At 45.5% G+C, this 19,132-nt stretch overlaps 1 protein-coding gene across 2 annotated transcripts in view; it reads right to left on the bottom strand.

Moving 5' to 3' along the window:
• LOC129644121 (nicotinamide/nicotinic acid mononucleotide adenylyltransferase 3-like) overlaps positions 1 to 2,729 on the bottom strand; it is a 118,816-nt gene extending 116,087 nt beyond the window's left edge. Inside the window, exon 1 of one of the 2 annotated variants that reach the window (XM_055569532.1) lies at positions 2,596 to 2,729. In XM_055569532.1, the coding sequence (XP_055425507.1) occupies positions 2,596 to 2,677 (82 nt within the window). In that variant the 5' untranslated portion in view covers positions 2,678 to 2,729. The remainder of the gene's footprint in view (positions 1 to 2,595) is intronic. The other variant, XM_055569531.1, reaches the window with a different exon arrangement.
• Positions 2,730 to 19,132: the final 16,403 nt, after the last annotated feature.

Genomic DNA, 19,132 nt, shown 5'->3' with positions numbered 1-19,132 from the left:
TCTCGTTGAATGTGGACAGGACCACTAGACTCCTCACTAGAGGATTCCACTTCTCAGAGAAGGTTACAAAGTCTCTGGCTTCCCTCTTGTTCACCTCTTTCAATTTCTCTCTTGCTCAGTCTGAAGAATTTGGCGACTATGTTGTGAGCTCCTCATGGAGAGACCCATGGGGCAAAGAATTGAAAGTCCTCTGGTGATGACAGCCTGCGAGAAACTGAGTCCTGCTAACAACCATGGGAGAGAATGTGGAAGTGGATCTATCCCAGCTGAGTCTTCAGATGAGACCAGAGCCCCACAAACACCTTGACTGCAACCCTGTAAGAGACTCTGAACCAGACACCCTGATTCAGTGGAGCCGCCTCTAGATTCCTGACTCACAGAAACTGTGAGATGATAAATGTGTGACATTTTAAGCTGCTGTGTTTGGGGGTAATTCGTTATGCAGCAACAGGTAACTAATAGAGTGACCAAGACGGATGCATTTACTTCTTCCTTACTCCTCTTGCTATGTTGGCCTTGGCAGTAATTCTGCAGTTAAAAGGGTAACATGGATAGTCTTTGATTACTGGAACCTGGTTCCTCTCTGTACTGGAGGAAACTGTTTTAATCTGGCCCCTGCTGCTGCTTGTACCAGCTGTATCCAACTACTACTTGCTTCCCACTTTAAAGTCTAGCTGTGATAAACTTCTTGTCAGTGGTTTCTCTGTGAGCTCCTCATGGCCTCCTGCTTCACCTTCAAATGCTTCGATTTTTGGTTGGCTAACAAGTTTGTTTGGGTTTTCCATAACATCTTAAACTTTCTGGCCAACCCAATATACGCTACTTTAGTTTCTTCCAACTGGAATACTCACAGCACATCCCAATCTGTTAAGACCCAACTCAGGTGATCATATTACTTATGTGACTGCAATCATTATCTCCTGATTGCCTGCTAGGCGTTTGTTATCAGTTAGGGAGGTATTTGGCTGCAAGTTCCAGAATCTAATCTCAACGACTTAAACAAATAAAGGTTTATTTGTTTTCCACATGATGAAATATCTAGAAGTAGGCAGCAGCTGGCACTGGATCACTGGCTCAACAATATCCTACAGTTTGCTCACTTTTCCCTCGTGGTCACAAGAGGTCATCAAGATTGCTGCTGTAGCCACATCCATCATGACTATAATCAAGCAGGAAGAAGGAGCAAAGAGCTATACAGACTAGATTCTCCTCTTAAGCAAGAACACAAAAGTTTTTAAAGAACTTTTCTGTAGATTTTGCTTCTGCCTCATGGCCATAGGTCCAGTGGCCACTCTAGGCAAGAGAAGCTGGAAGAGCAAGTCTTTAGCTTTGTAGCCTCCAGTTTGGAAGCAGTAGGGAAAGGGGAGTTGGGAATAGGATTAGTTAATTCACAGCATCTGCCACAGTGGCTTTTCTGATACCTAGGCTAACTGATCTCTGCTCACCTTTAGTAAGTCACATACCACATTTTTTGGAAAAACCTATTCTTGTGTCTGTTTTCCCAACCAGAGAGTAAGCCCCTTAAGAGAAGGAGTGGTGTTTTCTTCATTTTTGATCTCAACTTCCAGCACAGAGCCTGGCCCAGAGGAGGCCTGGGTGGAGACTGAAAGGACACCGGCCAGCTGGCCAGTGGACCCATGTCCTATTACTGGGAAGGCTTAAGCACCTTCTCAGGTACAAAGAGAAGTTGTCCTGGGAGTATTCTGAGCTACAGTGGTGTAAAGATAAAACAAGTCTCAACTGAGGCAGGCTGTGGTTTGCTTCTCACTTCCTTTGAGGCAGCAGGGACACCCCCTACTATGTGAGAAGAAAGTAGCCTGCGTGTGAGAACTGCTGCCCCTGGCTTTTTCCAGGGGAGGGCCGATCTTTAATGAGAGAGTATTTGCAGAGTGTGCTGAGCTACTCACAGAAGCAGCCTTGTGATGAGTGTAGCTGAAGAGGATGGCTGTTTTTTTTTTGTTGTTTGTCTTTTTTTTTTTTTTTTTAAACAATTGTTAGGAGGCCTTTCAAAATTCTATTTTATTTTGACAAAATATGTTTTTAGAGCCCTTAAAACATCTAACTGCAGCATCTCAGGTAACCTGGGGTTTTGATGCATTTTCCCAAAGTCCCCAGAAACTGTAAAATAGAACATTAGTTTGAATGGCAGCATCAATGTGATGCAGTGCCATGTTGGGAAGGAGAATAAATCATATGTAGCAAGTGTCTGTCTGTCTTTTCTTTCCTCGCATGGGCACCTGGAACCACGCTGCTCTGAGAGAGACTTGCCCTGTCTTAACTGTGCCTCAGGTGGGAGGGTGCAGTGGGCATACGTTGCCAGGCTCAGGAACAAAGTCAGTGCACCTGCATTGTTGCATCATTTGTACACTCCAGCTGGCTTCAACTAAACACCCTCCCAAGCCCAAACCCAGAGAGCGGGGACGGCTTCGGCGAGGATCAGGATACAATAGCTTCAATTAGATATTAATTAGAGATGTAAAGAGTAATAGAATAGGGATAGCTCAGTAGGAAAATTCAGTGGAGAAAAGAGGCTGAGTAGCTTGGTTTACGCGGGAGACCAATAAAACTTCAAGACAAGAAGTTTGCACCACTTACGTAGGCTGCAGGCGTCCTTCCGGTCTCCCGAAGGAGAGGAGACACTGAGGCCTCCCCGGTCGGATCTTAGAAGCCCAGGCATAATTAGCAAGCATGGCGGGTTCCGCGCTCCAGATGGAGACTCAGCCAGAATTTGAGAGGGAGCGCGACATGGGGAGACCAAGTTTCGGTGAACAAGGCCCGCACTTTATTTTCCAAAGTAGTTTTTATACTTTAAGTTAATGGGGGAAGGGGTAGAGTCATGCAGTAAGCCAGGCTTTCTTCCTGAAAGCTTATCATATGCAAAAGTTTAGGTGATTTGCATCATCTTCTGGCCCAGAGGCCTGTTAACATTTTAAGACCCTTTCTTCAGAAAACTTATTTTTCTCTAAAGGTGATTAGTCAAGCACCACCCTCCAAAAGCATTAGATAAAGTTGCATTCCTACAGAGCAAAGGTGTGGTGGGCTGTAACAAGAAAAAAATTAATTCAAGGGTCCCAGGTTACAAACATTAAAGCTACTATTTACGCCAGTTATATTAATCAATACACTGCCAGGGACACAGCAGGTAAGGGATATGGAGACTTAGCAGCAAACATTGGCCCAACAAGTGAAAAACCCTTCACCAATACAATTTCTAATCAATCTTTTAACTGCTCAAAGGAATCTGTGTTTAGACAGTTTAGAACATCTTCTGCCTCTCACAGTTGGGAGGCTCTGAGCAATCACATGTGGCCAGAAAAACCTATTCAGGCAGGCTAGAGGACTTCCAAAGGAATTTGTAGGTTGAAACACTGTCACACCCAGGAATTGTTAACTGGAGCTGTAAGCTAACTCTTTTTTCAGAGAGAGGTAGTGGGGGACAGCCCCCGTAAAGTCAGAGGTGTAGGTGAGAGCACAAAGCAGAAAGTAGGCAGACTCTGGTTTGGAGGGTAGATGCTCGAGAATTTCCAGGGGGACTCCTGAGGCTCAATCCCGCCTTTGCCTATGCCGAGTCTCCTTCCTCATGACCTTTGTCATGGGCGGAGTTACTCACGCTGGCTCCCGGCAGTGATAGAATTCCAGTTGAGCTATTCCAGATCCTGAAAGATGATGCTGTGGAAAGTGCTGCACTCAATATGCAATATGCACTCAATATGCAATATGCCGGCTCCCGGCACCAGAGGAATACAATGACAGGTCTGAGATGGACTCCCTCCTGGGGTCTACCAGAGAATAAACCCGGCTCAAATTTGAGCACATCTCAAAAGCTGGATGCACGCCATAAATGACTCATCTATAAAACAGAATTAAAAAGAGAAAAAAAAGTGACTCATCTGCTCTATCATGTCATAGTATCCAGTGAGATGAAGCAAGCGTGGGGGACTTTTGCTACTGGGAAACGCTTCTCATCAAGAAGCATTTAGTGGGAGGTCCACAGAATGAGCAGTAATTGTAGCTGAAGGGTTTAACAAGTAGAGAAAGCGGCACACGGTCTTCTTGGAATTTATCATTAAGCTGGAGGCAAGGCAAACAGATTCCACCTTTGGATCCTGCCTGCTACTGTACAGTCATCCCAACAGCATCTCATCGTGCTGTGTACTCAGTAGTGTCCTACGCTTTGTCCGACCCCATGGACTGTAGCCTGCCAGGTTCCTCTGTGTATGGGATTATGCCATCAAGAACACTGGAGTGGGTTGCCAGGCCCTTCTTCAAGGGATCTTGCCAAACGAGGGATTGAAGCCATCTCTCTTGTGTCTCTTGCATTAAGTGGATTCTTTACCACTGTACCACCTAGGAAGCCCAATAGCCTCTCATCGTTTCCTCAGATACAACACGATACTCCTTTCTCCTCACTTGTGCAAATACTCTTCCAACCATCTGAAACACCAACCTTGGTCCTGTCTTCAAGGCTTTATTCTTAGTCTCTACCCAGTGCCTCCCTCTCTCACTGTACTAACTTACCTGTTACATATTACACATTTATCACTTTCTTCTTTCATTGGACCACAGACCTGTCATTGCTTTGTTTCCAGGTCGCTCTTCCTCAAGTAGAAGGTGAACTCCTACAGGGAAGTTTCTTATTCATCTAGGCCCTTTAACTCCTGCAAAGTGCTGGCACACAGGTGCTCAGGAATGTGTGTGGTGGCATGAATGAGAGAATGAGGGACTGTTTCTGACCAGTTCAGCTCAGTTCAGTCGCTCAGTCATGTCTGACTCTTTGCGACCCCATGAATTGCAGCACACCAGGCCTCCCTGTCCATCACCAACTCCCGGAGTTCACTCAAACTCGTGTCCATCAAGTCGGTGATGCCATCCCCAGACATCTCATCCTCTGTCCTCCCCTTCTCCTCCTGCCCCCAATCCCTCCCAGCATCAGAGTCTTTTCCAATGAGTCAACTCTTTGCATGAGGTGGCCAAAGTACTGGAGTTTCAGCTTTAGCATCATTCCTTCCAAAGAACACAAGGACTGATCTCCTTTAGAATGGACTGGTTGGATCTCCTTGAAGTCCAAGGACTCTCAAGAGTCTTCCCCAACACCACAGTTCAAAAGCATCAATTCTTCGGTGCTCAGCCTTCTTCACAGTCCAACTCTCACATCCATACATGACTACTGGAAAAACCATAGCCTTGACTAGATGGACCTATGTTGGCAAAGTAACGTCTCTGCTTTTGAATATGCTATCTAGATTGGTCATAACTTTCCTTCCAAGGAGTAAGTGTCTTTTAATTTCATGGCTGCAATAACCATCTGCAGTGATTTTGGAGCCCCCAAAATAAAGTCTGACACTGTTTCCACTGTTTCCCCATCTATTTCCCATGAAGTGATGGGACCAGATGCCATGATCTTTGTTTTCTGAATGTTGAGCTTTAAGCCAACTTTTTCACTCTCCTCTTTCACTTTCATCAAGAGGCTTTTTAGTTCTTCACTTTCTGTCATAAGGGTGGTATCATCTGCATATCTGAGGTTACTGATATTTCTCCTGGCAATCTTGATTCCAGCTTGTGCTTCTTCCAGCCCAGTGTTTCTCATGATGTACTCTGCATATAAGTTAAGTAAGCAGGGTGACAATATACAGCCTTGACGTACTCCTTTTTCTATTTGGAACCAGTCTGTAGCAACGTCCTTTTCAGATAGTGACTTCCTCTCTTTGCTTGTCCAAAGCAGTCAAGACTATGCCTTCCAGGGATATAAGCTGACCTTCCCAGCTTCCCAGAAGCACCCAAGGCCCTTCTCCAAGACCCCAGTCTACCCAACGCTGAAATCAAACAAGATGTTCCTGCCCTGTTGTACCACCTCTGATGCCAGGATCCCATGAACAGGGATATACAGGCCTCCTGCACGCTGACCAAGGTCATTCCTCTGCCCTGATGGTCATCAGTTGTGGCTTTGCCAGGTGAGAAGACTATGAAGGTGTTATTAAATTAAGGATCAGAAATGGGGAGGGTACCTTGGATTATCCAAGGTGGGCCTAATTTTAACATGATTAGGATCCTAATAAGAAGGAGGCAGGACAGTCACACAGGGAAAGACGTAAGGACCAAAGCAGTGATCAAGAGGCAAGAAGATGCTCTGCGGCTAGCACTAAGATGGAGGGAGGGGCCGTGGCCCAGCAGTGCACGTCGGGCCCACAAGGAAACAGAGACTTGCCTAGAGCTTCGAGAAGGAGTGCCGCCTTGCCGACACCTTGACTTCTGACTTCTGACCTCCTGAATTATAAGAAAATAAAATTGTGTTGTTTTAAGCCAATAATGTGTGGTAGTTTGTTATAGCAGTAGCAGCAAACTCATACACTCACTTCTTTGGGGCAGGTTCTCGAGGTGACCTTCAAACTGGGGCAGGAAAGGCTCAGGGATTGAGCCAGTAAGGAGGATATGAAAGAGTGTGTCAGGCACAGGGACCAGCATTGCAAAGGTTCAGAAACCACCACTTAAGGAAGGTGATGAACACGCTGGCTATGTGACCCTATGTGACGTGAGCCATTGTGCAGGCAGCCCAAGGTAAGGGTGCAGAGAGTGCAAGGATCACGCAGGCCTCCAAGGGGTCTGGGGGGGGGTGTCTAGATTTCATCTTATAGGCAATGAGGAACCTCTGAAGGATTTTAAGAGCTCTCAAGACGCCCTGCCTAGGATGGTGTGCAAGGAAGCAAGCCCCAGGATGGCTGCTACCCCCAGGGCCCTCTGCCTGGCAAAGGTTAGGCAGTCCCCAGCTTCCCAGAGGATGACTTTTCCTGTTGCCTACATTTCACCTCAATCACCAGGTAATGTGTGCTGGCCAGTGACCCCACACGCACTAAATTCTAACAAATGTAACACTCAGCCCATTTGTCACAGGCCATCGCAGAGACACAGAAAGGAAAGGCGAGCCGGGAAGGTTAAGTGTTGTCCCTGCAGATGTAATGTACTAATGCTCATTGCTGGGAAGGCAGTCAATTTACCTTTCCCTGCGGAGAGTAACTCTAATGCGACCTGGCCTGGGGAAAGTGGTTGAAAACATCCGTTTATTTTAGACATAAAGCAGATGGCTTCGGGCAGAATAGAAATGGATTCCACAAACATCTTTCATTACACAGACCTCTTGACTGGACTCCTCGTCTTAAAGAAAACAAGAGATGCAGTTTGATTTGTTGAGTTGATGAGCACAGTTTTCAGGACCCAGGGAGAGCATCCCCATCTGCATGACTGTGTCAACTTCTCCAGGGCAATCAACCTTCACGCAAACTCTGGGGCACTTTTTCTTTCAACTTTACCAGATTTGCTCGCTGTTGCTATGGGCACGCAGTACTGCTAAGAACAAAAGCAGACCCGGCCTCCTCTGTCGTGTGAGGCACCTCCGCCAGGCACCCCTTGGAGGAAACAAACATGCCAATTAAGCACTCATCCTAATTATGAGGATCACAGGAAAGCAGGCAGCCTGGCTCTTCAGTTCTGAGAACTTTCAAAAGATTTGGAGGAGGCCAAGGAATGGAACGTGGTCTCTTGCAACCCCACACTCAGGAGCTGGGACTGATTTCACTGTTATAGGAGGGAGGAAGTGAGTAGCAGCTACAGGGTTTGTTGAGTGACAGGCTGGGTACTGTGCAGAAACCTTACGCACATTGGTGCTGATTCTTCCAACGTGCCTGGAAGGAAAGGGTTGGTGCCTGAGTTCTGGTGAAGAGTCTAATCAACTTCTCCGAGCCTCAGTCACATGGAAAATGGAGATAATTACACCTACCTCTTAGGGCTGTCTTGAGGGTCATCGGAGTTGACCCACTTAGCACAGTTCCTGGCCCATAGTGGGTTCTCCAGGAATATTAGCTCCTTTCTCTTCCCTTCCATTATACTTAAAACAGAATTCATCAACCTCACATCCACTTCCACATACCTGTTCACTTTGCTTGAAAAAGAGCCTACCATTTCATAGCCACCCATGACCAAAACCTGGCAGGCTTTAGGAATACGTCAGCATTCCCAACCTGGGAGGTAACTAGCTCAGATCAGCTTGAGTTGCTGCCATAGGAGAGGGCTCCCCTAAAAGACCACTCTCACATATCACTGCTGTGGTTTCTTTTTATTTGTTTTTTTTAGTTGCTAAGTTGTGTCTGACTCTTTTTGTGACCCCCATGGACTGCAGTCTGCCAGGCTTCTCTGTCCATGGGATTTTCCAGGCAAGAGTGGGTTGCCATTTCCTTCTCCAGGGGAATCTTCTCGACCCAGGGATCAAACCCATGTCTCCTGCATTGGCAAGTGGATTCTTTACTTCTGAGCCACCTAGGAAGCCTAGTTTCTAGGCTAGTTCTAGCTGTAACAATCAACTTGACGCATCACTTATCTTAGAATTGAGTTGAGTTGATATCGAGAAGCAGAGGAATGAATAGTTTAATGTCACTCAGGTAGAAACAGCATCTTCTTAAGTTGAAGAAACCTGCCCCAAATCACAGCCAACTCACCAACTTCAAATAAAGATGGTATCAGAGGAGGTAACTGGTGAGAAGCGGTGCCTGGGGTCTGCTATGAGGAGCATGAAGTAGCAGACTGTGCTAGTGCCTTGGAGGTACAGGGCTAAATGAAATCTGGCCCTGTCCTCCTAATCCTGCAGGTACTGAGGACATCAGGCAGGACAGAGTCTGCAGTGAGCTCCCAGCATTCCCTCTCCCAGTCTTTGGCTGGGCATGCTGCTGCATTCCCAGTGTCCTGTGCAGCAGGGTGAGGCCACAAGACTAAGGCCTGGCCAGTGATCTATGAATAGAAGTGTTGAGTGGGACTTCCAGTAACTCTATTTAAAAGGGAAAGGCATGCCTTTCTCCTCTTCTCCCTTCCTGCTGTCTAGAACATGATTACTGGAGTATGGCAGCTAGCTTGGACCTTGAGGATGATGATCCAGGCTTGGCAGAGAATAACCCAAGAGAAGGGCTTTTCTGGTGGCTCATCTGGTAAAGAATCTGTCTGCAATGCAAGAAACTCCAGTTTGATTTCTAGGTCAGGAAGTTCCCCTGGAGAAGAGATAGGCTACCCATTCCTGTATTCCTAGGCTTTCCTGGTGGCTCAGATGATAAAGAATCCACCTGTAATGTGGGAGACCTGGGTTCAATCCCTGGGTCAGGAAGATCCCCTGGAGGAGAGCATGGCAACCCACCCCAGTATTCTTGCCTGGAGAATCCCCATGGACAGGGGAACCTGGTGAGCTACAATCCATGGGGTTCCAAAGAGCAAGCCAAGAGAAAGTCAGGACCCTGAGGACCTAGATGGCTGACCTCCAGGTGTTTTTGTTTTTTTAAACTGAGGAGAGAAATAATCTCCTAAATCACTATTATTTTCTATTTTCTGTTATATGCAACTAAACCTAAATCAGTTTAGGTTGAGGGAATGGCTACCCACTCTAATATTCTTGCCTGGGAAGTTCCATGGACAGAAGAGCCTAGTGGGCTACAGTCCATGGGGTCACAAACAGTCAGACACGACTGAGCAACTAACACACACACAAGGAATGTTTATTGAATTTGGATATAAACAATGAAAAGTGTGTAAACTTTTAAGTTTCTATTGTCCCTGTTAAACCTATTTTATATACAGAAACTTAAATGGATATTGTTTGAAAGGGAAAATACACCTAACAAAAAATTCTACCATCACTTAATTTTGTATATGAATTTTTCATAGGAGGAAAAATCCCTACTCAGGACTCTAGAAGGCTGAAATGTGCAGTAGTGAATCTGCTTTTCTGTGGATCACAAAAGCCAGACTGTCCTATCTCCTTCCCCCCAAAACAGATTCCTTATGGTGCGCTGTCGCACTCTGCTTCGAGTGGGCATTTGCCATATGGCTTGGCAGTTTAACGGTTTTCTGATGCTCGACAAAAATGAAGCACAATCATTTTGCAAGGAGTTTGCGTTCCTAGATGGGTCTTTTCCAAATAACAGCTGTGCCTCAAAATTGAGTTACTCAATTTGCAATTTGTGGACACAATACTCAAACATTTACAAGTGAGCAAAACCTCAAATCACTTGGGCTATTTCCAGACTTCAGAGTTTATGAAGTTTTTAGCTATGTTATGAGTGTGCAGCTGTCGACAAGCTCAAGCCAACGTCTCTGAACCATCAGACCCAGCAGGCAGCAATGATGTCCTACTTACTTAGCAGGCATGTGGAGCCGACCACAAACCATCAGGGGAGAAAGAACATGAGGGAGAGAGAGAAGTCTCATGCCAAAGTCCACAGACTAACTCCCCATTCCTTCCTCTCTGCTTCCTCTCCCAACTGTAGAGATGACACCCAAATCTACTGCACTACTCGTGACCCCGCTATGGGCCCCTATAGGCCCATGGAGGGCCATCTGTCACTGGCTTGATAGCAAGCCAGACAGACATGGATTCAAAGCCAATAAGTACTTCCAAACTGAGTGACCTTGAGCATGTTAGTCAGGAGAGGCCAGGTGAGGTACATTAACAAACAACCCCTAAATCTCAGTAGCTTAAAACAATGAAAGTTTATTTCATGTTCCTTTAGACGCCCAGTCCTTGCTTACTGAGGGCTCTGCTCTGTCATCTTTATCCTCAATCCAGGACCCAAGTCAGTGGAGGAGTCACTATCTGGAATAGTCAGTCACTGTAGCAGAGAAAAAGGCTCTGGAAGGTCAAATGGGCACATGTCACTTCCAGCAAACCCACCTGACTTCAACAAGCTAGAAAATATAATCTGACTCTGTGTCCTGAAGTTAGAGAGCCAGAAATATTTGGTGAATAGCCCTGTAGTTATGAGTTAAATCAACTCTCTGAGCCTCAGTGACCCATATGGAAAATGGAGATAATTACACATACCTCCTCAGATTGTCATGAAGATTTTTGGAATTGACCAGGTAGGGTACTCAGAACAGTGCTGGCCTATATGAGGGTCTCCAGAACTTCTAACCATTCCGTGTGTCCAAAACAGAATTCACCACCTCCCACACCTGCTTCTGGACTGCCTGTACCCCTTATCTGTGTTTTCAGTCACTAATGATCAAGATCTACCAGTTAGCTATGGCACTTCTTCATCCTTCCTCATGTCTCTCCAATACAATTAGCCTCCAAGTGCATCCAATATTCTTTGCATGAGGTCACCTTTCATCACAACTGAGACCTGCTCTACTAGAGGATTTCATCACTTTCTTGTACCAATTAGGGCAAGTGCAAATAAGAGACAGGAGCTCTGGTTATCTCAATTCCCCTCCCCACCAGAAGCAAAGCGGTGAAGGAGCATGGCATGATCAGAAGGCCATCAGGCCACTGCACAGAATAAAGGAAGAGCTGAACGTGAGATTTCAGGATGGCCTGGGGACAGGACAGTGTCACAGTCCCAGCCTGGGTGGGGTCCCATGGTACACACGTGGTGACTGGGGCTCTCCCCAGTGTACAATGCTGTTCCCGGAGAGGGGCAGTGGATGTGGACTGGACAGTCACCCCCATCCCCAGTGAGGGCTTTCACATGTGATAACGTGAGAGAAACTCTTGAATCACCTCTCCACCACCAATATGGCCCTAATCCAATCTTTTCTCAATATTCTGAGCAGATGAACTAGTTCTAAAGTTTGGGTTCAATCACTCAGATCAATGTGATAAACTATTGAGTGTTTACTATGCACCAAGCACTTTACAAAATCTGGGCCTTTGTGCTAAGCCAGCAATAAAATCTTCAGTAATTTTGTTGTCTACTGGCATTTATGAGCTAGGTCAGCTCCTTCATCTGGCATCAGAAGTAGACTTGGAGACTCTGGCCTCATTCCACCTCTCCTAATTGTCTCCTGACTGTTCTCTCTGTTCCCTCCGTGTGCTCCACCTCCTCACCAAGCTGGGACCACCTGCCACATTCTGATGAGTCTTCTGAGTCTTTCTGCTTCTGGGGGGGGTGGGGGGTCGTCTCTGTTTAAGCCACTTCCTAGAGATAGAATCTCTTCTAAGCCAACCCTCCCACGGAGCTCCCCCTGGTGGCCCACCTGGAAGTCAAGTGTTCCTTTTTCTGACCTTTTCAAGGTCTATAAGGTTGAGTCCTCACACTTTTCTTGCAGAACAGACTATAAAGCCCTGAGGGCAAGGATCCCAGTGCTTCTCATGAAGAGTTGAAGGTGGATAAGGAATATTCACCTTATTCATTGGGGGACAAGGTAAAAGTGAAAAGTAGATGAAAATGGGAGCCAGGGAGCACTGATCTAGGCTGAAGCAGGAAGAGGCAGCTGAGGAAACATCCTCCAAACCAGAAGAGCAGAGCCCCAGGTTTGTCCACCCTCCCAACTTCCTTTCCCCCTTGCTTCCAACAACCAACACTTCCTGGTCTCCAATCTGCTTTATTTTAACCCATTCAAACTTCCGTCTCGCAATCTGGGGTGTCAGCTCCCTTTGGGACTGGAATTTTGCTCTCACCCCATGAACTGTGTCTGCTGTCTTGTCCAGGCCCCATCCAGGATCCTGATTCCTCCTTCAGACACATCATCTGACTCCTTTGCTCCCTCTCTTGTCTCTGCCCAGGCCTTGTCCAGGGTGCATGCCCAAGGCCCTGCTCCAGTCCAACAGGGGGCAGTGAGACACAGTTAGTGTTGGGAAAGCCATTCCAGACCCTTTATAGCCCTGGGGGGGGGGGGGGGCTTTCCTATATGGCAGCAAAATGCAGAACTGTTCATAATGACACCAGGGGATGGCACCAGGGCCCTTCTAGGGACCAAACCTCAAAACCGGCAGCCATCTGGGCTCTTCCTCCTCCCTGGCCTTGACAGCCTGTCAGTTCCACCTCTGTAATATCTTTATTATCCAGCTCTCTCTCAAATTCCACAGTTGTTGTCTTGGACTGGGGCTCATTATTTCTCAATTGGACCTGAGTGCACTCTTCGTCTGTTTCCTGTCTCCAGTCACACCTCTGATACACCCTCAGCTCAGCTGCCCAAGGGATCTTTTAACATGCACATCTGGTTCCCTGCTAAATCCTCTGCCACCCAATCAGATTCTGAGTAATGTTGAAATTCCTGAGCATGGCATCCATAAACCCTTATAATCTGGTCATGACCTGTTTCACCAGGCTCATCACTTACCTTCCAACCCCTCTCTGTGCTCCATCCAACTGCCTTCTATTCTATCCCAAGTTCCTCTGGACTGAATTTTAGGACCAGTCTTAAAATCAAATTAAAAATTCTAACAAAGAAGGCAACTTGTTTACCTTGCTTGTTTATTCATTCACTTGAAAAGAAAACAAGTTGCTGCTGCTGTCAAGCTTCTCCAGGCATGGGGCAGAGGGGTGGAGAGGGTGTGACAGGGAGCTCCTGAAATACCTGGAAAGCTGAGGAGCTGGCTGGGACCTCCATGAAGGCAGGACAGGCCAGTGGAGGCCAAGGGAGATGCTGGCAAGTCTTTCTTCTGAAAGATAGGTGTTCACTTGAGAATGTCACTGGGCACAATATAACCAAGTCCAGAGCAATCCTTTCCCATCTCATGTAATATAATTTCCTCCAGAAATTATAAGCCGAGCAGCCCATCTTGCCTTCTTTATTGAGTTATAAGCAGAATGCGATGGTCATGAGCAGATAACTGCAAATCTGTGCAGTGATCTATGAAGTCAGATCAGACTTGAGCCAGGTTTTGGACTGTGATTAATTAAAATTTTTAACCAAGTTCATTCAACATATATTTAATGCTATGGACAATCACTTTTGTGCTGGTCAGAGATGAGGGCCAAATGGTAGGCAGTTCATAGAAATTACTGCAGCCTCTATGAATCTTTAACAGACAAATCTTGTCTTGTTTCTTGCCTGTTACTGCTTCAGAATCCACTAGCAGGAGAGGCAGCACAGGCCCTGCCCACATCTCCAAGGAAGCTGATACGCGGGTCAACATCTCTCATGCATACAAGGACATGTGTACTCAAACAATGAAGCCCAAGGAGCACTTCTGGCCTTGAATTGAGGTTACCTGTGCTTGCAATTGGGGGACCTTTGGAATGGAAAATGCTTGTCTTTTTGTTCCAAGCTCTATGCCTCTGAACAAGCCCTCCAGTTCTTTGTAAAATGAGGATATCCCAAAACCCATCCATGGGAGTGTCATGAAGATGAATGAAAGAGACACATCAGGGCCTCACCTCTTACACAACTCTAAGAGGAGAAGGAAGCCTTCCATTAAAAAGTTAGGAAACAGGATTCACCTGTGCCAGCCCTGATTAAAGACACCACTGGTCCAGGGCAGATTCAATCTGTTCCTGCCAGAGCAAGCCAAATGAGGCCACTATTTATCTCTGGGCATGAGCCCTACATGCAGCGAATGAGGGATTCAGTGAAGTCGGTGTTTCAGGCAACTTAGGCCTGGGCCGGGAGAATCAGAGGCACAATATATCTACCAGCATGTCATACACAACACTCCAGATGACCTGCACCAGGCTCCCTCCCACGAAGTCAGGACTTGGTGCCTTTTTTCACTATGCAAAGATATTAATTTGCTCCTATGATTTCTGAAGAACCAAATTATTTAAATGGCACCCTCTGGCTTTTGGCATTTTTTACAGGACATTGTGTTACATGGTAATCTATGAGGGTACAGGGCAAGAACACAGGGTTCCTGGAAGTTGGAGCAGAGTTGCTACCCAGAGGCCCAGACAAGGAGAGTCCTGGCTGAAGGGGAAACAGGAATATCCCCCAGCCTCAAGCTCAATGGATAGAGTTAGAACCCACTCAGGCCAGATAAATTACAGAGCACCACATGCCCAAAGGATGGGGTAAAGCCAGACACAGAAATCTGGAGGTATCTGCTCCAAAATTAAGACAGAAGCGTCCTCCCACAGGCCTCCGGCTCAGGTGAATTTTGCCTGCGAAGGCCTCACTAGATCAACAAAATAATAACTTAAAGTGTGAAAGAAAATATAGCCAAAATGAAATGATTTAAGCCCACTGTCTTCCACAAGCAGATGTTCCAGAGGGAGTATGATGTGGCAGAAGTTATGCTGGTCCTTCCTGTAGCAGTGATCACCTGTTCACTTTGTCAACAAACCTGGTTTTGCTCAAAGAGGAGGCACACTGACCCATACAGAAACCATGGCACCACATCCACCATGGCAGTCTGTCCCCTTTGCTGTGATTGGTTGGGCGTGGGCATGTGACCCAGTCCTGGCCAATGAGATGTAAGAGGAGGGGCCTCTGGTGTAGGATGAGCCACCTGGGGCTGCCACAGCCCTCCTGTCATCATGTAGGAAAGGCCTAGAGAGCTGCAGAGGTAAGGGGCTACCCAAGTCATGGTCTTATCAAGTCACTGATTTAACCTAGTACTACCTCTCTCTGGACTTTATTACTAAGCTGCTAAAATACCTTAACTGCCACAGCTATTGGTCAGGTAGTAAGTTACCTGTGGCCTGAAGAATCCAAGCAGATATACTAAAGGAGGCCTTGGTTCTTGCTTCACCCTTATGGTGTGTGCTGGCCAAGTGTGACTCCAGTGTGAAAAGACAGTGACCTTCTGCATGATATGGTCCCTAAGGTCACAGCAGCCACTTCATCTGGGTTGCAAGCCAGAGCCAGACACTGCACCTGTCCTGGAGGGAACCCCACTGTGTGGGTCCCAGGGAGGGTGGTATGTTGGACCCCATGTGGCTAATGTGCTGGGAATTTTCCAGGGACTATTTTGAACATGATTTTTGGTTGACCCTGGGCCCTCAGAATCTAATCTCAGGGGAAGTTGCCCCCTGAGCCTCTTAACAGACCCCTCTGAACTGCATTCACTGTCCCCATGTCCCCACAGGGACCTGAGGTCAGCTCTGTATCTGGTGGGACTGTCTTCACACCCTCAATGGCTCCCCTGGAGGACTTTCTCCTCCCCCCAGCTCTCCAGGTGGGGACGGCTATATCTTTTCTGGTTCAGTGCCTGGCTGCCTGCTTGTCTGTGCTTCTGGCCCAGCACAACCTGGTGACTTGTGGAAGCCTGGTCCCTCTGCCTAGAATGCTTTTTCTACCTACTATATCCATTTGTACCTATCTAACTTTGCTCCCCTGGGCAACATAAAAAGTCTCCTTAACAACAACAGAAACAAATAACCCAATTAAAAGAGGACTTGAATATACATTTCTCCAAACAAGACATACAACTGGCCAACAAGCACATAAAAGGTTCAACATCACGAATCACTAGGGAAATGCAAATTAGAACTAAATTAAGCTTCTACCTTATACCCATCTGCATGGCTACTACCAAAAATACAGAAAGCAACAAGTGTTGATGTGGAGAAACTGGAATCCTTGTGCATAATGGCTGGGAATGTACAATGGTGCAAGTACTGTGGAAAACAGTACAGAGGTTCCTCAAAAATTAAAAATATAATTTCCATATGATTCATCAGAGCTTCTTCTAGGTATATATCCCAAAGTACTGCAGGCAGAGTCTCAAAGAGATATTTGCAGAGCTAGTCACAACAGCTAAAATGTGGAAGCAACCCAAGTGTTCATGATGGAGGAACAGATAAGCAAAATGTGATATTTACATACAACAGACTATTTTTTGGCCTTCAAAAAAGAAAATTCTAGTATATGCTTCAACATAAGATGAAACCTGAGGACACTGTAAGTGAAATAAGCATCAGAAAAAGACAAATACCCTATGGTTTCAGTTACATGAGGTGCCTAGAGTAGTTAAACTCATAAAGACAGAGAATAGAATGGTTGCCAGACACTAGATGGTGGGAATGGGGAGTTTGGTGAGGAGTACAGCTTCAATTTTGTAAGATGTGAATTTTGGAGATGGTTGTATAACACTGTGAGTGTACTTAACACTATTGAACTATACACTTAAAATGGTTACGATGATAAATTTTATGTTATGTGTATTTTACCACAATTACAATTTTAAAATCAAAGATCTTTGGTGAGGCTTCTCTGATGCCAAGCTCCAATTGCACTGTCTTGCTCATTAACCTCTGCTTTGCTTCTTTGTTTTCTATTCTCTCCAGATTGTTTTGAGACCTACCCAGCTGCATAAACCAAGAGAATTGCAGAGAAACAAGCCAGAGCCCTGATTGAACTGCTCCTAAAATCAATCCTAACTAGGACATCTCAATTACGTGGGCCAGTAAGTTTTTTAACATTAAGCAGCTTTGAGTTGGTGTCCTGTGACTTGCAACCAAAATCACCTAATTGCTAATACACTTGATCTGAAGTAAACAGAACACTAAGGATAAAGAAAAGATGCTAAGGATTTCTAGGGAATAAGAAAGTTCATAGACAAAGGAATGAAAATAAGACTGGCATCTGACCTCTCCTTTGCAATCTTAGATGTCAAAGATAATGAGCAATGGCTGCATACTTCTAAAAGATGACTTTGAATCTAGAATTCTCTATCTGGCTAAACTATCATTTAAGTATAAAGACAGAGTAAATACACTTTTTGGACATGAATGGAATCAAAGTTTACCTCTGAGGCACACTTTCTTAAGAAGTTCACTGGAGTGTGTTTCAGCAAAACCAAGAAGAAAAACTAATACAGTAGAAGGCAAGGGATACAACCTAGGAGGCTGGTGAAACTAGGATGAGAGCTGTGCAGGTGGCAGAGCACATCCCAGGCAGGAGAGGAAAAGGTGGGCCTCTAATAAAAAGGTGTTTGCTGAGACCCTGGGTAAACTGAGATGAGAGTGAAAGCATTTCTCTCTCAACTATAACTAGAAGAAAAAAAAATCCAAGTAAAACAGAAAGCTATATAATAATGTAAACTAAAATGTCACACAATTTTAAGCCCTGAGAACATGGGAACATGAGAAAAGAAAATTCATTTGACTCTGATGTTAGGAACTTCTCTTTGAGTGGGCCAAGGGTACTTGACCCTGGAGTGAACATTCACACAGTCAAAATGACTTACATGCTATTTAATGGTATACAACCTTTGGAGTCAATCTATTATAAATCCATAATACAAAGATAATGCTAACACCCTGGGCAATGTGAGAATACAGCTACCAGAAGGGAAACGGTTAAGGAAAGAATAATGGGACAAAGAGGAGAAGCTCCAGTATTTTCTTCTTACCTCATAGAGAGTCTTGATACTGACTACAGTTTATGAATAAGAAACAGAGATTTGATTGTAACAGATATGGGGAATGTAGTGCTTTAAACAAGATACAGCATAAACTTCTCCAAAAAAAGAAGCTAGAAGGTAGGCGGTTCAGGGGTAGTATACAGGTCTGCTATCATAAGTATCTCTGGATCCCTCTAGATTTCTTTGTCATTCTTAGAATATAGACTAGTTCATCTTGTCTCATGGCCACAAGATGGCTGCTATGGCTATGGCCATCACATCTGTGTTCCAAGTAAGAAGAAGAAAGTGGGGAGAAGGGCAAACTAGGCCAACCTGCTGAGTCAGCAGAACTTTCCTGACGCCCCGTCCACAACTGCTTACATCTTACTGGCTAGAACATGGTGACATGATTGTCCTCTTCACAAGGAAAACAGAGAAGTGTAGTTTGTTTACATGGCACATTGCTACTTTCAACAAAACTGGATTTGTTTGGAAAAAAGAAGTAGGAATGGATATTAAGAACGCATCATTTGTGACTCAAGAAATAAAAGTATACTATTTAAAATAAAAAGGTAACCAGTAAAATAATGAAAAATAATAAAAACATTGAAAATGAGAGGAAGGAAGAAGGGGAGGATACAAATATAATTGAGTTAAACCTATCTTTCTTAACAGGACTCAATGGCTATCTTCGTATGTTTGCTGCTGCTGCTGAGTCACTTCAGTTGTGTTCGACTCTGTGTGACTCCATAGACCGCAGCCCACCAGGATGCCCCGTCCCTGGGATTCTCTAGGCAAGAACACTGGAGTGGGTTGCCATTTCCTTCTCCAATGCATGAAAGTGAAAAGTGAAAGTGAAGTTGCTCAGTAGTGTCCGACCCTCAGCGACCCCATGGATTGCAGCCTTCCAGGCTCCTCCATCCATGGGATTTTCCAGGCAGGAGTACTAGAGTGGGGTGCCATTGCCTTCTCCATCATATGTTTAACCCCCCAAATAATTTAAAGAGGCTACCTTTGGGAGGCAGGCAAGTGGAGTAGGGATGAAGCTATAACTTTATATTAAAATGCCCTTCTGAATTAGTCGCATTATTTTGA

The sequence above is a fragment of the Bubalus kerabau genome, chromosome 2, assembly GCF_029407905.1.
Source record: "Bubalus kerabau isolate K-KA32 ecotype Philippines breed swamp buffalo chromosome 2, PCC_UOA_SB_1v2, whole genome shotgun sequence".
Lineage (NCBI taxonomy): Eukaryota > Metazoa > Chordata > Mammalia > Artiodactyla > Bovidae > Bubalus > Bubalus kerabau.
This window is presented reverse-complemented; position numbering and strand designations above follow the sequence as displayed.